The 17,792-nt window shown below is 39.9% G+C and overlaps 1 protein-coding gene across 1 annotated transcript in view; it reads right to left on the bottom strand.

Annotated features, from left to right (window-relative positions):
* Nucleotides 1-1,152: 1,152 nt before the first annotated feature.
* Nucleotides 1,153-17,792, bottom strand: part of tmem94 (transmembrane protein 94) — an 85,811-nt gene continuing 69,171 nt past the window's right edge. The window contains exons 20-25 of the mRNA XM_077739527.1: nt 12,928-13,117; nt 12,710-12,787; nt 12,543-12,628; nt 12,391-12,472; nt 2,152-2,315; nt 1,153-1,563 (exon numbers count right to left, since the gene is read on the bottom strand). Coding sequence (XP_077595653.1) covers nt 1,326-1,563; nt 2,152-2,315; nt 12,391-12,472; nt 12,543-12,628; nt 12,710-12,787; nt 12,928-13,117 — 838 coding nt within the window. The 3' untranslated portion in view covers nt 1,153-1,325. The remainder of the gene's footprint in view (nt 1,564-2,151; nt 2,316-12,390; nt 12,473-12,542; nt 12,629-12,709; nt 12,788-12,927; nt 13,118-17,792) is intronic.

The raw sequence follows: 17,792 nt of genomic DNA, 5'->3' as shown, positions 1-17,792 counted from the left end.
TTACCAAATATTAGCGCTGCTGTATGTACATTTTTGACCCAGCAGATTTGATCACTTTTTTTCTGTTCACCTATAATAAAGTCATAAAAGAACCAAACTTCATGAATGTTTTTTGTGACAAAGAAGTATCTGTTCCAATCACTCTATCAGAGAATAGTCAGAGTTATAGAAATAACTGGAAACTCAAGAGAGCCAGACATTATGTTCTTCACAAGTGTATGTAAACTTTTGACCACAACTGTACATGCATACACACACGCACGCACGCATGCACGCACACACAAAACATAAAAAGTGCCTTGCAAAAGTATCCGCCCACCTTGAACATTTCAACCTTTCCCCAACAATAAGGGTGAAATCAAATCTATTGGATGTTTTATACTTTTTTAAGAAATAAAAAACTAAAAAGTGGGCCATGCAATATTATTCGACCCTTTTACTTTCAGTGCAGCAAACTGACTCCAAAAGTTCAGCGAAGATCTCTGAATGATCCAATGTTGACTCATGATGATGAATAGAATCCACCTGTGCGTATTCATGTCTCCATATAAATTACACCTCCTTTTTCCTTAAGCAACCATTTTGGAAAAGTACCAAATTTCCAATTTAAATGCCTTGAAATTCACACCATTGCTACGGCTTCTGCCATCTTGATTCAACTGCACTGTAAACCAGAAGAATTCTGTAACACGAGTGCATTGTGAATCATCCGAGTTACAATTTCTGAGGATGATACATCTTGTGCGACTTCAGCGTGGCAATCGATTCGGAATTGATTGCATTGCTGCTGATCACATGGACAAACATAAGACCTTCTGGAGGAAAGTTCTGCGGTCAGATGAAACAAAAGTTGAGCTGTTTAGCCTCTATCACTTTAACATATATGCTCCAAAAGAACAATGATCTAAAACATTAAAAAGTGAGACATACCCAAAAGCGACTTGCAGCTCGCATTGCAGCAAAAGGTGGTGCTACAAAGAATAAATGCAAGGGGGACAAATAATATTCTGCAGAATAACATAAGTGATGTCTAATGCCCTAAAATGGACTCTCTTTCTAGTGAAGTGTTGCGTCTTCACCAAATAAGGCCGCAAGATTGCAGAGATGCCTTGCTTATATCTGGCTATATAAGACGAGCGTGTTCAATAAAGTTTGGATTCTTCCTCCTGAAGCTGAAAGAGCAGAGCGTGCTGATTCTTACTACCATAACCCTACTTTTTAGGTTTATGTTTGTTAAAAAAGTAAAAATATCCAATACATTTTGTTCCATGCCATGATTGTGTTCTGCTTGTTGTTGATTGTTGACAAAAAAAAAACGTATATATTTATGTTTGAGGCCTGAAATGTGGCGGAAGATTAAAAAGGTCATGGGGCCAAATACTTTCGCTGCACCGCTGCAGCTGACAATTTGGTACCAATGGCAAATGTGGGTGAGCATAAATACCACGGTAAAAGTGTGACAACTTACCTGTATGTAAGACCAGGAATCCGGTCATGACCTTTTGCGTCAGCAGCAACCCATTTGACAGTTTACTGAACCAACAAGGAGCACGATTTGAGGAGCTAAAGCATATCAAAAAAAGCAGTCAGTTTCCTACAATTGCTGAATAAGCATAGTCTTAATCAGTTAAAGCTGATAATGCTATGCCTGATAGTCATTCACATACACATTCCTCACTAATGAGAGTTAAATCTAGTACCCTTGTTGCTTGGAATTTAATTTTAAGGTATTAAGTTGCGTGTTTGCGTATGCACTTATGTTTATTCAGCTGCAAAACATTTTCCTCCTTCTAACCAATGCAAACACAATTCCACCCCATTGGAAAATGTCTTAATGCATGTCTTCTAATTATAAAGGCTTAATAAATCTTGTTCTCATTATTTTTTATGTTGTTTTTTTCACATATTACATAAAAAATTGGTATATGTTTATACTTTTTAAAGGGTTTTGGATGTAGTATTGGCGAATTTGGTATGGATTAGGGCTTTTGCGATTGATGAGGCGTAATGGACTGTCTGTGTAGTGGAAGAAATGCATTTCTACTTGGGAAAAATTCAAGTTAGGAAACCAGTTATGTCATGAATTCATTTGTAAGTAGACATACTGCTGTAGTTTATCAATAATCTTGTTCCTTCTTTGAAAACTCTGACCTGGCTGTAAGTATATGCAGGCAATTTCCTGTGGCGTTGTTTCCCGTGGTTAAGTTTGTGCTTTTGAGACAGACCTCCTGAAGTGTGAATCCAAAGGCCAATAGATAGGCACAAATTGTCAGACCAAACTTCAAAACAAAGCACCCAAGGAAGTAGTTCTGAGTCTGGCAAAAACAAAAACATAGAGGAAAAATATTTTCAAGTAAATTTTAAAAACCTGACAAACTTATTTTTTCTCGTGTTCTTACCAATGACACGTGGCGATGCAATTCAAAACAAGTTCAAACGTTAAACAACAACTTTACCATGAACATTCCAATGGAAATAACCTTGTTCAATATAAGAAAACACAGGTCATTTAGGACTGTAATAATTTCTTACCAGCTGACTCAATATAAATAAAATCCAGTATTTCCCGCAAGTACCATATTTTTGGCGGGTGCAGCGGCTCATTGCTCTCCAGTTCGTTCGTTATCCTACAGTCGCCAGGATCTAGTTCACTTTCGGAAAGAAAGGCAAAAGATACTCAATTTCACGACTTACTACAAACTGACCTTCGATATCCCCAAGAACATCCGGAGACCTCCTGGATCTCCGTGGATATCCAGCCCACCCAAAGTACGCCGTAGGCGGCGAAGAGAAAGGAAGCCAAAGCGCGGATGCCGGGCGGGCCTTGCGGCTAAACTACGACAACAACCACTCCGAGCCCCGCTCCCTAGTATCTTTTTGACAAACGCCCAATCCATTACCCACAATTTTTGGTGTGGATCTGCCTTCTACAGGCTGACTGAGGGAGGGTAAGTAAGAAGACAGTGAGAGGTAAGTGATCCATTTTATTCTTGTTGGCATCGGTGAGGAAACTTGCAGTCGCCGGATTGATGGCGCTCAAGAGGTGATGCGATGTTTCCAGCGTGGCGGAGTGCTAACAAGTCTGAATATGTCATTTAATGGGTCTTACCTGGGATGGCGAACTTGTGGAGAAGCACTATCCAGTTTCGTCATACGCAGCTGGGTATGATGACTATTAGGCTTTTTTGTCAAGTCAATGATGACGACAATGCCTATGTCTGATTATTTTTTTTATTTATCATAACTAAAAGATTTTAATTTTGGCACTAGAATAAGGTGCAACTAAAAGATTTCATTTTTCCAAAAGCCATCAGTATGTCTTCTAATTCGAAACGCTTTATATATGGATTGATATTGGTTAATCATTTTATTAAATTCCCATTAGCAGTTTCATCTAGTGGATGTATGTTACAATCCCCGACTAATACTATTATGACTACTGCTCCCATCAGTACCTAATCTCACTACCAATACTACTGTCTCTTATAATCCACTGTGCTTTATATATGAAACAAATTTTAAGATAGGCCATTCATTGAAGTGGCCCTTATGGTGCAGATTATTTGGTACATTGGAGATATAGTAATTGCTATTTCAAAATTATTAATAACTAATCCAAGATGGCGCCGTTCACGCGGGAGCCAGTGGCAGTAGCTCTGTACTTTTATGCTTTTCGTGTTTTACAGCCCTTCTATCTTTTTTTTTTTTAATTACATTTTAATATTTCTTAATACATTCCTCTTAACGTTACTTTGTACTTTAATGTTTTTACAACTTTCCTTGTTCTGTTAGCCTGGCTTTGTTCGGCTACTTCTTTTTTGGAACCATTCAGCCATGCCTACGCTGTCACACATCTGGGACTAGCTGCAGAAGGAGCAACACCCCGGTGCTGCCGGAGATTCGGAGCTGGACAAAAGTGCCGGGAGAAGAGGCAATGCTTCTGACCAACCATTCCACAAGGGATAAGATGGAAGAGCTGTCTGCACTTACCAGCAACGGAGTGGAGGTGCTCTACTCTGCTACTGTTGTCTTCAGCTCCAGACTACTGAGGAACTGTGCATATAAGCTTGGAAGAGTGACTCTGCATATTCTCTACCTATGTCACAGTCTGCAGAAGTTCCCCATCTTGTGGAAGACTTCTTGTGTGTGGTTCCAGTTTTTGTCCAACTTTACGTCTTTGGAGTCTGTTTCCGTTTTTGCTATCGCAACCAAAATGGCACCGTTCAAGTGGCAGCCTGTGGCGGTAGCTCCATCCACTCTTGCTCGTTTTGTGTTTTTGCTTCTTTTCCCGCCTTAACGATTTGGTCAATCTTAATGATCCGATTTTTTTATTTGCTCTGTACTTTCTGCTTTTGCTTTGTTGTTCTGTGGCTTTTGCGACTGTACTGTACACCGTATAACTATGCCTTTACTTGCTACTGTCACAATGAAATTTCCCGAATACGGGATGAATAAAGTTATCCAATCCAATTCATTTCGGTATTGTGGGCTTTAAACAACAGATTCCAAAACAAGCAGGGTTTTACTGCAATCAACTGAGTATGCTCTCAAGACCCCAGATTGTTGAAAATATTTTCTCTATCTTGAGTGCAATCAATATTGAGATGATGGTGTAGAAAAGAAATGGAAATTGTGTACACTTTCCTCACCTGCCCTCTTTTTTTTTTTTTAAACTATGCAGACAGTCCATTACACCTCATCTCTGGCTGAGTGGTAACCAGGTCCCCCTCAGTTTGTAGAGTAAGGGTTCCTGTTTGGAGTTTGCATGTTCTCCTCGTCTTGCATGTGTTTTCTCTGGGTACTTTGGTTCTCTCCCATATCCCCAAGACAGGCAAGATAGGCTTGTAAAATACAGTCATACCTTTACTTACAAATGCCTCTAGGTGCAAAATTTCCAGGTTACAAAAGCTTTTTACATGCAAATGAGTGCTTCGAGATAAGAAACATTTCCAAGTTACGAAAACTTCCAAAATGTACATGCATTCCTAATCCGTTATTATATTTTGATAATATTGTCACAAATGCATTGATTCCGCTTTAGACGCTCACTCCACCATAAACTGGGCTCTCATTGGCGGTCTCAAAATAATGTCCATTTTCTTTAGCCCATTGTCTGCTTAAACTTGTTTATGCTTGGGAAGCTGTAGCCAGGTGCCTCGACCAAGAACATAGCCTTGGGTGGGTTAAATGGTGCTGCAAGGGCAGGCTAAGGGCAGTATTAAGGATGTTGACAAGTTAGTTGGTTGATGTGCACCAAATCGGACACGACTAAATGCAACGTTTGGGAATACGCGAGGAATTCAACGAGAAGGTAGCCGAGGAGGAGGCAGCCACCGTCGCAGCAGCACAAATCAGAAAACATGGGAGAAATGAACTTTCCGACTTTGTGGAAAAAATATACTGAAAAAGTGTTCACGAGTCGTGCCCACTTTGACGATGTTTGTTCTGTGAATTTTAGAAACATTATTAAAAGTTCTCAAAGGCAATCGTCTTTGTAGTTTTTCCCCTGAAATGTTCGTCATAAAGCACTGCAGAAGCAGGTAGAGAACCAGTACTGACTTATAAAATGGGTGTAAAATTACATTTCAAAGAAATCACAAAATATTAATAACACAGGTTTGTACATACAGTTGTGGTCAAAAGTTTACATACACTTGTGAAGAACATAATGTCTGGCTCTCTTGAGTTTCCAGTTATTTCTACAACTCCGACTTTTCTCTGATAGAGTGATTGGAATACAGTGTTCCCTGGCTTATCGCGGTTAATGGGGACCGGGACCCCCCTGCATTTCCGTGAAGTAGGCGTGACCCTTCAAAAATGCTTAAAGAAACGTATAACACGTCTACAAAAGCACCACCAAGCAAAAACATCATAGTAGTCGGGATGGAGGATCTTCTGCAGTTTTTTCGCGTATAAAAAACATCGTTATTGGGAGTTGTGAACATTGTTTTTTTGGGCGGGGAAGATGCGCCTGTAAACAGCCATGACGTCATCAATGCGATTCCTGAACTCTCACCATGTTATTGACCATTCCTTTGGCCTTTTTTTGATAAAATTACTAATTCTTATTGAAAATTTTGTTTCCACCTCTTGTAAAATTATGTAATTTATAATTTTAACTTAATATATTTAATATTTTTTTCCTGAAAAAAATCCGCGAAGTTTTGAGTCCGCGATAGCTGAAGCGCAAAGTAGGAGGGAACACTGTAGATACTTGAAAAATAATGAAAAAAATGAAAAATCAGACATAGGCATTGTCGTCATCATTGACTTGACAAAAAGCCTAGTAGTCATCATACCCTCAGCAGCGTATGACGAAATTATATAGTGCTTCTCCACAAGTTCGTCTTCCCAGGCCAGACACATTTATGACATTTATTTATGACATATTCATACTTGTTAGCTCTCCGCCTCGAGCGCCATTTTCCGGCGACTGCAAGTTGCCTCACCGATGCCAACAAGAGTAAGATGGATCACTTACCTCTCATTCTTTATACTTACCCTCCCTCAGTCAGCCTGTGGAAGGCAGATCTGCGCCAAACGACCTTCTTGTTACTTCATTTCGACTTGACTTAATTTCATAGTAGGGATGTGTAGTCGTCACGTCACGTGTTGCTGCAGGTTCAGAGACCTGATGGCTGTTGGGAAAAAGCTGTCCTTCTTTGTCACAAAAAACATTTATGAAGTTTGGTCCTTTTATGACTTTATTATGGGTGAACAGAAAAAAAAAGTGATCAAATCTGCTGGGTCAAGAATATACATACAGCAGCAATATTATTTAGTAACATGTCCCTTGGCCATTTTCACTTCAATTAGGTGCAGTTCAGTTAAATTTGATGACTTTCTGACATGGACCTGTTTCTTCAGCATTGTCCACAAGAATGGGGTTTAAGTCAGGACTCTAGGAAGGGCATTCGGAAACCTCAATTCTAGCCTGATTTAGCTATTTCGTTACCACTTTTGATGTGTGTTTGGGGTGATTGTCCTGTTGAACACCCAACTGCGCTCAAGACCCAATCTTAGGGCTGATGACTTTAGTAGATTATCTTGAAGAATTTGAAGGTAATGCTCCTTCATTACCCCATTTACTCTCTGTAAAGCAGTGCCATTGGTAGGAAACAGCCCCGCAGCATAATAATACCACCAACGTGCTTGGTAAACTAGGTAAATAGTTGCTTGCTGGTTTAGATAACTTAATTAATTTTGATCTTGGCTCAAATCACCACTATTCACTTCGCAATGTCAATTAGATGAGGCAAATTTGGCTATATTGTGAAATCGTTGAAGAAGCGCATCAAATTTAGGTTAGCAGAAGGGGATTGTGCTTCCCAACAGGATATGGACCAATAGTGGTGCCTCGAGACTGGGTGGTCATCTGGAGCTTAAAGGCGAAGCACTGGCACAACCCAATGTGGGAAGGTCGACACCAAGTGTTGCTGCCAGCAGCTATCTCAGTTGAAATGTTTGAAGGGAGATGTGAGAAAAACATTCTGACAAAATAAGAGGAAATGAACAAGGAGACCACTCAAATATTGTTTAGAAGGATTATGAACTGCTTGGAGTGGACTAAACAAAGAAGATTCAAAACACCTTGACTTTCGGGGAGAGCAGGGGGTGTGTATGCAATGTTTGGATATAATTTTTGCACCTTGTTATTCTTTTATAACGACACGTCACCCGATGGGTTCCTAACCAGAGCCATTGAAGGTCTGTATACCCTGAATCAGAAATGAAGAAGCATTCTGGAGTGGAACTTTCCGCCTGGGCAGACGTGTGGGATAAGACCTTCGGCAACTATAAATAATTGGCCCTCTCAGAGGTAATCTCAATGGCTGTTTTTGCCCTACTTGGACATTGTTTGGGTGTTGTCTTATCCCCTGCTTGCGCTTTTTGATAAATTGACTTATAGTTACTGCAATTGCCCTTACAAATTCCAAATTGCATCCACTTATTAGATAGCCCACCGGTGAGAGCATTGCTGTCTATGACTCTGATCAATATGGAAGTGAATTGGACGTGATTTATTTTGTTCTTCCTTTTTCACACCTGACCTGCAAGTAAGAGGATTTTGGGTAAAGGGCAGACCTGCAAATGCCCCCGGGTGGAATTATATTTGTCATAAAAAAATGCCAGTCCCCCTGCTTGTTTAGAACCAAAAGACAGTTGTTGCGCTATAAAAATTCTCTTTTGAAAAATGGTTTAGATGAAAAAGGAAAATTTCAGTTACACGCATAGCACAGCAAACGTGTATAGAATTATGTACAGGTATGATACAGAAGAGATTCAGCACAAATCAATCAAGCAAAATGTACGGATATGATATGAGGAGCAATTCAGCAGTCCCGCGCTAGTTACGCTGGACATCGGCATCAACATAGCCTTACGAAGGGTGGCAGGCAGCGCCGGGCTAGTTACGCTAGCTACTATTTGAAAATGGATTGTGGCCACCTGGACGAACGTATAAAACTCAGCGTTCTCGATGGACAATTGTTCAATTCGGACGCAGAAAATGAGGACCTTGATGGATTTGTGGGTGGTCATGACGTGAGTACATTGTAAAATGGCTAAATAAAGTACAACCAAACTCAGTTTTGCTTCCATTGCCTTTTTATAAACGTGTTTTTAGCGAGTGGGTCTAGCTTGTATGTTTTGAATTGCCAAGCCTGGCTGCGTCTATAAAAACGGTGCGTCCTTTATGTTTGAAAAATACAGAAATAGCACTCTTTATTGACACTGTGAAGGGGGTGAATCCTATATTAAAACTCAGCCTCCCTGCATATCCTTGCATAAAACTGATGTTCCACGTCTCCCAGGTAAAACTGGTCACTACTACTACAAGTCTATTGTCACACACGGTTCCCCCACTGCTCCGCCCTTGGCGATTGAAGATCAACCTACCTTGTTAGTGTGCCAGCTGTTGGATTTTTGTTGCCGTGGCCCTCAATACCTCGTCGAATCAAAGGGATATGGACGGGAAGAATGTTCCTGTCTCATCCCAGTGGATCCTTTCAAGCACCCTCATCAGAGATTTCTTCCATGCCAACCCGGCCGGACACACTACATCAGGTGCCCATTGGGAGTTCTGTTAGGGCATCTGCCCAGAATGTTTTCTATTTGATTGCAGGTCGGACGGGTATAGCGGCCAGAGCTACCTTTATAAGCTCAGTGGACACACGACCACTTCGGCTGATCAATTTGGATTTGTACCTCATCATCTGCTTCAGGTATTTCTTGTATTTCTGTGATTCAGTTGGCTAACAATCTCCCGCCTCCTTCCCATGGCCTGAAATTGTCCAGTCACTATCGGATACCTTCATATCCGTTCCTCCGCCACTTGCGGTAAACCATTCAGCTCGACCGCTGGATCCACCCACATGGGACTCCATTCCTGTTTAAATAAAGAATACTTGCAATACACTTCTGTCTCCTCAGTTGTCTGCACTTGGATCTCCAATGACGAACAAAATCGAACATAATTCATCAAAATTGGTATACTAATGTTCAAAGATAGGTAGTAAGAACCCCACGATGCGTCATCACCTTAGCGTGGTGGTGGGGTTTGCGTGTCCCAGTTATCATTGGAACTATGTTGTCTGGGGCCTTGTGCTCATGGTAGGGTAACCCATGGCAAATTTGTCTGAGATGAGGGACCAGAAAAAGCATGATTCAGACGATGTCTTATGATGGTCAACATTATTGGACGTCTTCCCGCGCCCAGACGGGGTCACCGGAGGGGCACGATGGCGAGCGCCTTGTGGCCCGGCCTTCACCCATGGGGCCAGGCACTGCCCGAAGAGGCGACGTGGGTTCCCCCTCACATGGGCTCACCACGTGTGAAAGGGACCAAGGAGGATGGGTCCGTCGAAAGTTGGGTGGCAGCCAACGGACGGAACCCTGGCGGTCCAATCCCCGGGTGCAAAAACTGGCTTTTGGGACGTGGAATGTCACCTCTCTGGTTGGGAAAGAGCCTGAGTGAGTGCGTGATGTTTAGAAATTACGGCACTACATGGTCGGTCGGGTTCACCTCTATGCACAGGTTGGGTTGCAGTACCTCTCCTCGCGAGAGGGATTGCACACTCCCACTCTGGAGTTGCTCACGGTGAGAGGAGACAAGTGGGACCTGAAACTCCTCAGAAATGGCTCAAAGTGACTTTGCTGACTTGTTCAAGTCAATGATTCGCTTTTACAGATCCATGCTCAGCTCCTTTGACTTTCCCATTGTAGCATTTGTGGGCGTTTGCATCAAATGAGCCCTATTTAAATGGCCTCAGAGAAGTCACTCAATCACTCACAAGAAGTTAAGAGGCCATGCTATGAAGCTAATTTCACTGACAACTTTCTAAGTCACCAAAATTGCTAATATGCGTTGCTGTATGTATTCTTTTGACCCAGTAGATTTTATCACTTTTTCTGTTAACCCACAGTCATAAAAGAACAAAACTTCATGAATGTTTTTTGTGACAAAGTATCTGTTCCAATCACTCTATCAGAGAAAAATCTGACTTGTAGAGATAACTGGAAACTCAGGAGAGCCATGACATGTTCTTGCCAAGTGTATGTAAACTTTTGACCACAACTATTTGTTACCGCCCTCATCAATGGTCATGAACTGTGGGTTGTTAACAAAAGAACAGGATCCCGGATACAAGTGCCTGAAATGAGCGACCGCATTGTATACTCGTATGTCAAATTTGCCTCGTATCGTAAAAATTAGCTCTGAATTTCACCCGTATCTCAAATTAATCCTATGTGGGGACATTCTTATGTAAAGGTAGGAATACATTTAGATTTGGAATTTGTTAGCCCAAAATCGTGTCGTTACTTGTTCATAATGGGCTGTGGCTAGCCCAAGACATGGAAACAAGATCCATGTAACAAAAACGTCATTACATTTTCTGTATACGTTATTTTATTTTGAAATTGTTGCAGATGCATTGTTTCTCGCTTGACCCTTTCAATACTGTACTGGGCTCTCATCGGCTGTCTCACAACAACAACCCTCCATTTTCAAGATTTTCTTTCTCCTTTTGAGTGCTGTTCGTCATTGTGTACTTGAACTTATGCTTGGAGAAGTTGTGGCGAAGTGATTTCGACCGACTTGTAGTCGAGCCTCAACCTGAACCGCAGATTGCGTGAACAGGGGATGGACCTGGTGGTCAGTGAAGTGGACATTGATAAGTTGGTCGAGGGGCACCAAAACGAAAGAAAAGCTGAAGGAACAGGAGTTAATGCAACACTTGGCAATACATGAGGAATAAAAGAAGGCGGCTGAGGAAGCAAGCACCATTTTAACTGCTCAAATAAAAAAAATAAAAAATGGGGGATATATTTTATGACGTTTCCTACTTCGTGGATAAAACATTCCGAAAGTGTTCGACCACTTTGACGGCGTTCTTCATGTGCATTTTAGAAACATTATTAAAAGTCGTCAAAGGCAAATGTCTTTAGAAGTCTGTCAACATGCACTGCCAAAGTAGGACTTATACCCAAACAGGTAAGAAACATTGGCGATAAATAAAATGGGTAAAAATTTAGATGCCAACGAAATCATAAAACGTTAATGAAAAAGATTAAAAATTCAATTTAATGTTATTTTGAAGTCTTAATTTTATGTTTATTAGATGTCTGGGCAAGTGTCCGTGTGTTCGTTGTATTTTTTTCCACATTAACTTCTGGACACTTAAACATGAATGGATTTTGTATGTTTATTATTCATGTTAATCGCTTATAAAATAATTGTATGATCAATTTCTCTCACTTTTGTGTTTTTCTCACATCTTTCCTACAAAATTGGGAGACTTTGATCAATTTTAAAGGGTTTAGTTGGCAGTGCTGTGAGGACCGTAGGACGAATTTGAGAATTTACATAGAAAGTACTGCTCTACTTACAGAATCTTAGATATAAAAAAAAACAATTCTGCAACCAATTTGTTAGGGTTATCATTATTAAAAATGTGATTGCAATGAAAAACGCTTTGCTTTATTTTTAGTTATTGACATTAATAAAAGGCATTTAATACATCTCTTGCAAGTCAGGATTGATTCTCTCTTGCAAGAACCCAGCTATGAGTCAGATCTTTGTTTTATTTTTGGCAGGATTTGGGAATTCCTAATGGTGAACCTGTCAAAATTAATTTTGTAAGTAGAGGTACGACTGGATATACCTCTCTTTGTTATACTTCTTTGCCAGTGCAAAACTAGAATTAGCTGAGCCACGCCCATAGTGTGGACAGGCACAATGTGATGTCACACAATTTAAATTCGGCTTGCTTCCACAGTGGTTTAAGTTTGAAGTATTATTTTTTTTAGCAGGAACTATTACTCTTGGTTAAAAAAAAATATAGACATTACAAATTTAAACTACTTCCCAAATGATCACTGAGTTCCTACCTTTTTTGGTATACCATTAAGGTTCTTCCCGGTGGCAACAGTCATGACGGAGTTATCTGGAGGCTTTCCCAGAAGTGACAGGCTGTAAAAGAACATAATTAATGAACACACAAAATAAAACTGAAGTTCTTACGTATTCTATGGAGTTCTACCTTAGCAGTGGGCAGGTGAAGCAGGAAAGCCAGAGAATGTCTGTGGTGTTCATGGGAGGCGGGAGCTGGGCTAAACAGGCTAAAAACTACAGCAAAAAGAGCTAATTTATGCTTAATTCTCATATACTGTATAGCAAAATAAAAGTATGTCAAGTCTGTTCTCTGACCTGTATGATGACTAGACTGAGCTGGCACTGTAGCAGAAAAAGAAAACACTTCCGAATGCCGTATGTTGTATGTCTTGCCTGCAAAAAAAGCAACAACCAAGAATAGACTCTAACCAAAGCCACTTGAGTAAAACTGAATTGAATGTATTTGAATACTAACTTATTACCAGCTAATAATTATGTGTGTATGTGTGTGAGGGTAGTTATGCGTGTTGAACCTGCTCTATGAGCTTGGTCATGCTGACACTTTCGCCTTGGTGAAAGGTCACAGCACAGCCAAGACAGTTAAGTTGTCCAGAAAGTCTCAAAGGAGAAATAACTTCAGTGCATCTGTTGAATGCACCCTTGGTGGCATAACTCAATGTCTCCCATGAACATTGGGACGGGTAGAGTGGATCTAGAGCAATACTATCACAGGGAAAGCACACATGGTAAAGAAGATTAAATCATTGGTAACGTCATAAAAATGCACATGCTTCAGTTATTGTGTTTCTCTCTGGTTTTATCATATAGAAAATTAGTACATGAGTAGCAATTTTTAATTAGGCATAAGTAGGCATGATCCATCGTTCCATTTTAAATGTGCTATATACCACAATTCAAAAAGTCATGGTATCAGATAGTAAGAAAGCGAACCAAATTGGTATTAAGCTATTTTTGTAGACTTTATTCTGCAGCCGAGAAAATGTTTGAACTACCGTATTCACTCGCATATAAGCCAACCGCGCGCATCAGTCGCACTGTTAAGATTGTGTTGAAATTGTTGAATTTTATAGTTTCTCGCATATAAGCCACCCCCTGATTCCTAATTTTCACCTCTGGATTCATGGTTTTAATAGGGAATACAATTGTGTAACTTTGAAGCGAAAATTTTAGGAAAAAATCATCACACGTGGCATTTCTGAGATACTGTATGAATCAGAAGCACATTATTAGGGTCAATATCAAAAGGTAGATAATATGGTTGTCTTTGTAAATGCAAAATATCAAATTACTCAATTTGAAAAAATAAATAGGACTATCTTGATGAGAAGCTGATACTTTCTAATTACAGAAATTACAACTTTCTTACCAGAGGTTTAATATGCTGTGGCAGCCATATTGCCTTTACATTGGTACCTCGACATACGATTGCCCCGACATATGAGCAATTTGAGATACTAGTAAAATTTCAGGCAAATATTTATTTTGAGATACGAGACAACTTTTGACATACGAGCATACAGCCGACGCAAGACGCTGCTCATAAGAACATCATGGGCACTGTCTTTCTGGTCGCAACTCCCTCGTATAATGTCCCTCTGGTCGCAACTCCCTCGTGTAATGTCTCTCTGGTCGCAACTCCATCGTGTAATGTCTCTCTGGTCGCAACTCCCTCGTGTAATGTCTCTACGAGCACTGGGCAGAGCGTTGCATTTTTTCAGTGTTTTTCCGTTAGTCAGTGCGAATGGCATATATACTACTTCTCGTTGGCAAGTGCTCATGCGTTATCTTATTGTGAGAAAATTTTTTTGTGCATTATTTTCCAAATATTTTGAAGGGAATACAAAAGCAATGAACTTCGATAGGTTACATCTGAAAATCAGGCTGGAGGCGGGGCAAATAGAGCCAACCTGGGGGAAAAAGCTATCAAACTTTAAAACAAAACTAGAATTAAGTTTAATGTAAGGTTAGATTAAACTTATTTTTAAGTGTTTGCATTGTAATCCAAGTTCAATTAAATTATTTTTTTATGTTATGAGCGCGTTGCCGTGCAAAAAGACCCCCTCTGTCGTCTCGATCTCCCCTCTGCGAAATCTGTCTAATTTCATAACTATTAAACACATTTTAGTACTCATAAACCACTAATTATTTGTTACTTTGTTAATAGATGAAGATTCAGAACATATAACAATGTTTTTCCAATCCATTATCCTGTTTTGGGTGTTTCTTCAGAGGGTTCGGAACAAAATCTGTTTTTAGTTAATTTCTATGGAGTAAATTGACATGCGAGCTCAGGCCCGGAACGAATTAAGATCGTATCACGAGATACCACCCTTATTGTCAAAATATCTCAATTCTTTCGATGGCTCATATTACTCCAATAGTTTGGATTGGATAACTTTATTCATCCCGTATTCGGGAAATTACATTGTGGCAGTAGCAAGAGGGTGATTTGACAGAACAGCAAAGCAAAAGCACAAAGTACAAAGCAAATCAAAGTAAATGGAATCATCGAATCATTAAGACATAAAAGCAGCAAAAACATAAAACAAGCAAGCGTGGACGGAGCTACCGCGGCCACCGGCTGCCGCTTAAACAGCGCCATTTTGGTTGCAGTAGCTAAAATGGATAGACTCAAAAAGACATTATAGAGTTGGACCAAAACTGGAACCACACATAGGAAGTCTTCCACTAGATGGGGAACTTCTGCAGACTGTGAACGAGGTAGAGAATATGCAGAGTCGATCTTTCAAGCTTATCTGCACAGTTCCTCAGTAGTCTGAAGCTGAAAAAAACAGCAGCAGGGTAGAACTCCTTGACTCTTGCTGGTAAGCGCCGACAGCTCTTCCATCCTATCCTACGATGGAATGGTTGGTCAGAAGTGTTGCCTCTTCTCACGGCACTTTTGTCCAGCTCCGAAACTCTAGCGGCACCAAGGTGTTGCTCCTTCTGCTGCGTATTGTAACAGCTAGTACCACGTGTGTGACAGCGTAGGCATGGCTGACTGGTTCCAAAAAAAAGTAGCCGAAAGAAGCCAGGCTAACAGAACAAGGAAAGTTGTAAAAACATTAAAGTAAATAGTATAAAGCACAAAGTAAAGTAAGAAGGAATGTATTAAGAAATATTAAAATGTAATTTAAAAAAACATAGAAGGGCTGTGAAACATGAAAAACATAAGAGTGTACAGAGCTACTGCCACTGGCTCCCGCTAGAACGGCGCCATCTTGATAGTGTAATTCAGTTTAATTTTAAAATCAAGGTTACTGGTGCCTGGCCAGTCAGAGCATGTTTAACTAGGGTTAGACGGCAGCTCCCTAGGTAAGATGGCCATGCCCTGACCTATGTAACAAGGCCATGCCCAAGCCAGCAGCTATTCATACGTTTTTTTCTTGAATTTCATAGACGTCAAAATAAATTTAGTTTATCATTTCATCTGTTTATCCTTTTTCAATTTTGAAATAAATGAGCGTATCGGCCGCATTGTCTTGCGTCATGACGTCACTGCGCCATGAAATGAGATTTCTGTATTTTGCCTATACACGAGGTGCTTAATGATGGTACATGATGGTAGTGCGAGCATGACATACGCTAGCATCCATGCTATGCATTGCGTAAATAAGGACAATTTTCTATATATTTTTTCACATCACAAAATAAAAGATGAGGAAATGCATTTTCTTTTTGGGGGATTTTAACTTGGATCTTTTTCATATCTTAAGTCACTCATTTGCATATAAAAAAAGTTGTAACCAGAAGTTTTCATATATAGACACATTTGTAAGTAGAGGTATGACTGTTTTTATTTTTTTATATATATTGATTATATTTAGATATTAATACATTGATCTTTTGATATGCTTATAACTAATATTTCATAATTATACACATTTTGATAATTGTACTTGTGTACATGTATTGTAGTAGTAATAATGAGGGTGATCCTACTTCGTGGTTTTTTATTTATTGTGGCCATGTCTGATCTATATTAACCGCGATATTCGAGGTGTTAGTGTATATAATTTTTTGAACTACGTTTTTTACTGGTCAACAGCGGATGGGGATAAAACATTTTTCCTCTCATTTTGGTTTATTTTCCTCCAGGAAATGCAGGCTGTGGTTTAAAGTACCCCCTGGTGAGAATGGGCCTTTTAGTACAACCCCACTATAGAAACGACAGATAATAATTTCCAGTTACCTATGAGAGAAGTCTGGTGGGTGTTGAAGGGGAGATGATTTGAGTTTTTGTGGCTTTATCAATTAGTATTACATGTTTGCAATTTGTTGTGCCCATACTATTTGACTCCCCACCAATGTTCACAAACAGGTGTTAAACCGATTCCACAACGCGCCAAATTGGTGCAGGTTTTCCTACCAACCAGTGAAGATGATACCTTGGCACCAATCTGTTCTAGTTCAACTGTAATTGTAGTTGATTGCAGGCAGGTGCTGCTTGTTTCAGCAGTTTACTGTTGAAACCAGCTCTCAAATTTATATTCATGAGAGAGTTTAATATCTAAGAGAGTTTGATATCAAACTACTGTTGGATATCACACTACTGTTTGATATCAAACTACTGTTTGATATCAAACTACTGTTTGATATCAAACTACTGTTTGATATCAAACTACTGTTTGATATCAAACTACTGTTTGATATCAAACTACTGTTTGATATCAAACTACTGTTTGATATCAAACTACTGTTTGATATCAAACTACTGTTTGATATCAAACTACTGTTTGATATCAAACTACTGTTTGATATCAAACTACTGCTTGATATCAAACTACTGTTTAATATCTAAGTACCGTTCTACCTAAGTTTATTCAATACATAAAATGTAATACTAGAGAAGACAAAACTCTTGACTATGTCTTTCCTAACATCAAACATGCTTATAAAGCCACTTCTCATCCTCACCTAGCTGGATCATATCACCTCTGCATAACTCTCACCCCCGCATACACTCGACACCAGAGGCTAACAATGCCACAAATAAAGATAATAAAAACTTGGCCGAGGACGCTCTTTCTCAGCTGCAGGACTGTTTTTCCCGCACCAACTGGAAACTTTTCGAACACGACAACCTCCAGGACTACACGGACACTGTACGTTCCTACAACAAACAACTGCATTGATAACGTCACTATAAATAAATGGATATGGATTTTTCCTAACCAAAAACCCTGGATGACCAATGAGACACAGGCACCCATTAAAAGCCGCAACACCGCCTTCTGATCAGGGGACAAGAGAAAATATAGAGCTGCCACGGGAGAGCTGAAAAGAGGCATTAAAAAGGCCAAGGCAGCATATACTAAGAAAATTGAGGGGCACTTCACAGAAAATAACCCAAAGAAAATGTGGCAGGGAATACGAC

The sequence above is a fragment of the Stigmatopora nigra genome, chromosome 18 (genome assembly GCF_051989575.1).
Source record: "Stigmatopora nigra isolate UIUO_SnigA chromosome 18, RoL_Snig_1.1, whole genome shotgun sequence".
Classification (NCBI taxonomy): domain Eukaryota; kingdom Metazoa; phylum Chordata; class Actinopteri; order Syngnathiformes; family Syngnathidae; genus Stigmatopora; species Stigmatopora nigra.
Note: the sequence above shows the minus strand (reverse complement) of the source record. Positions and strands in the feature narration are given on the sequence as shown.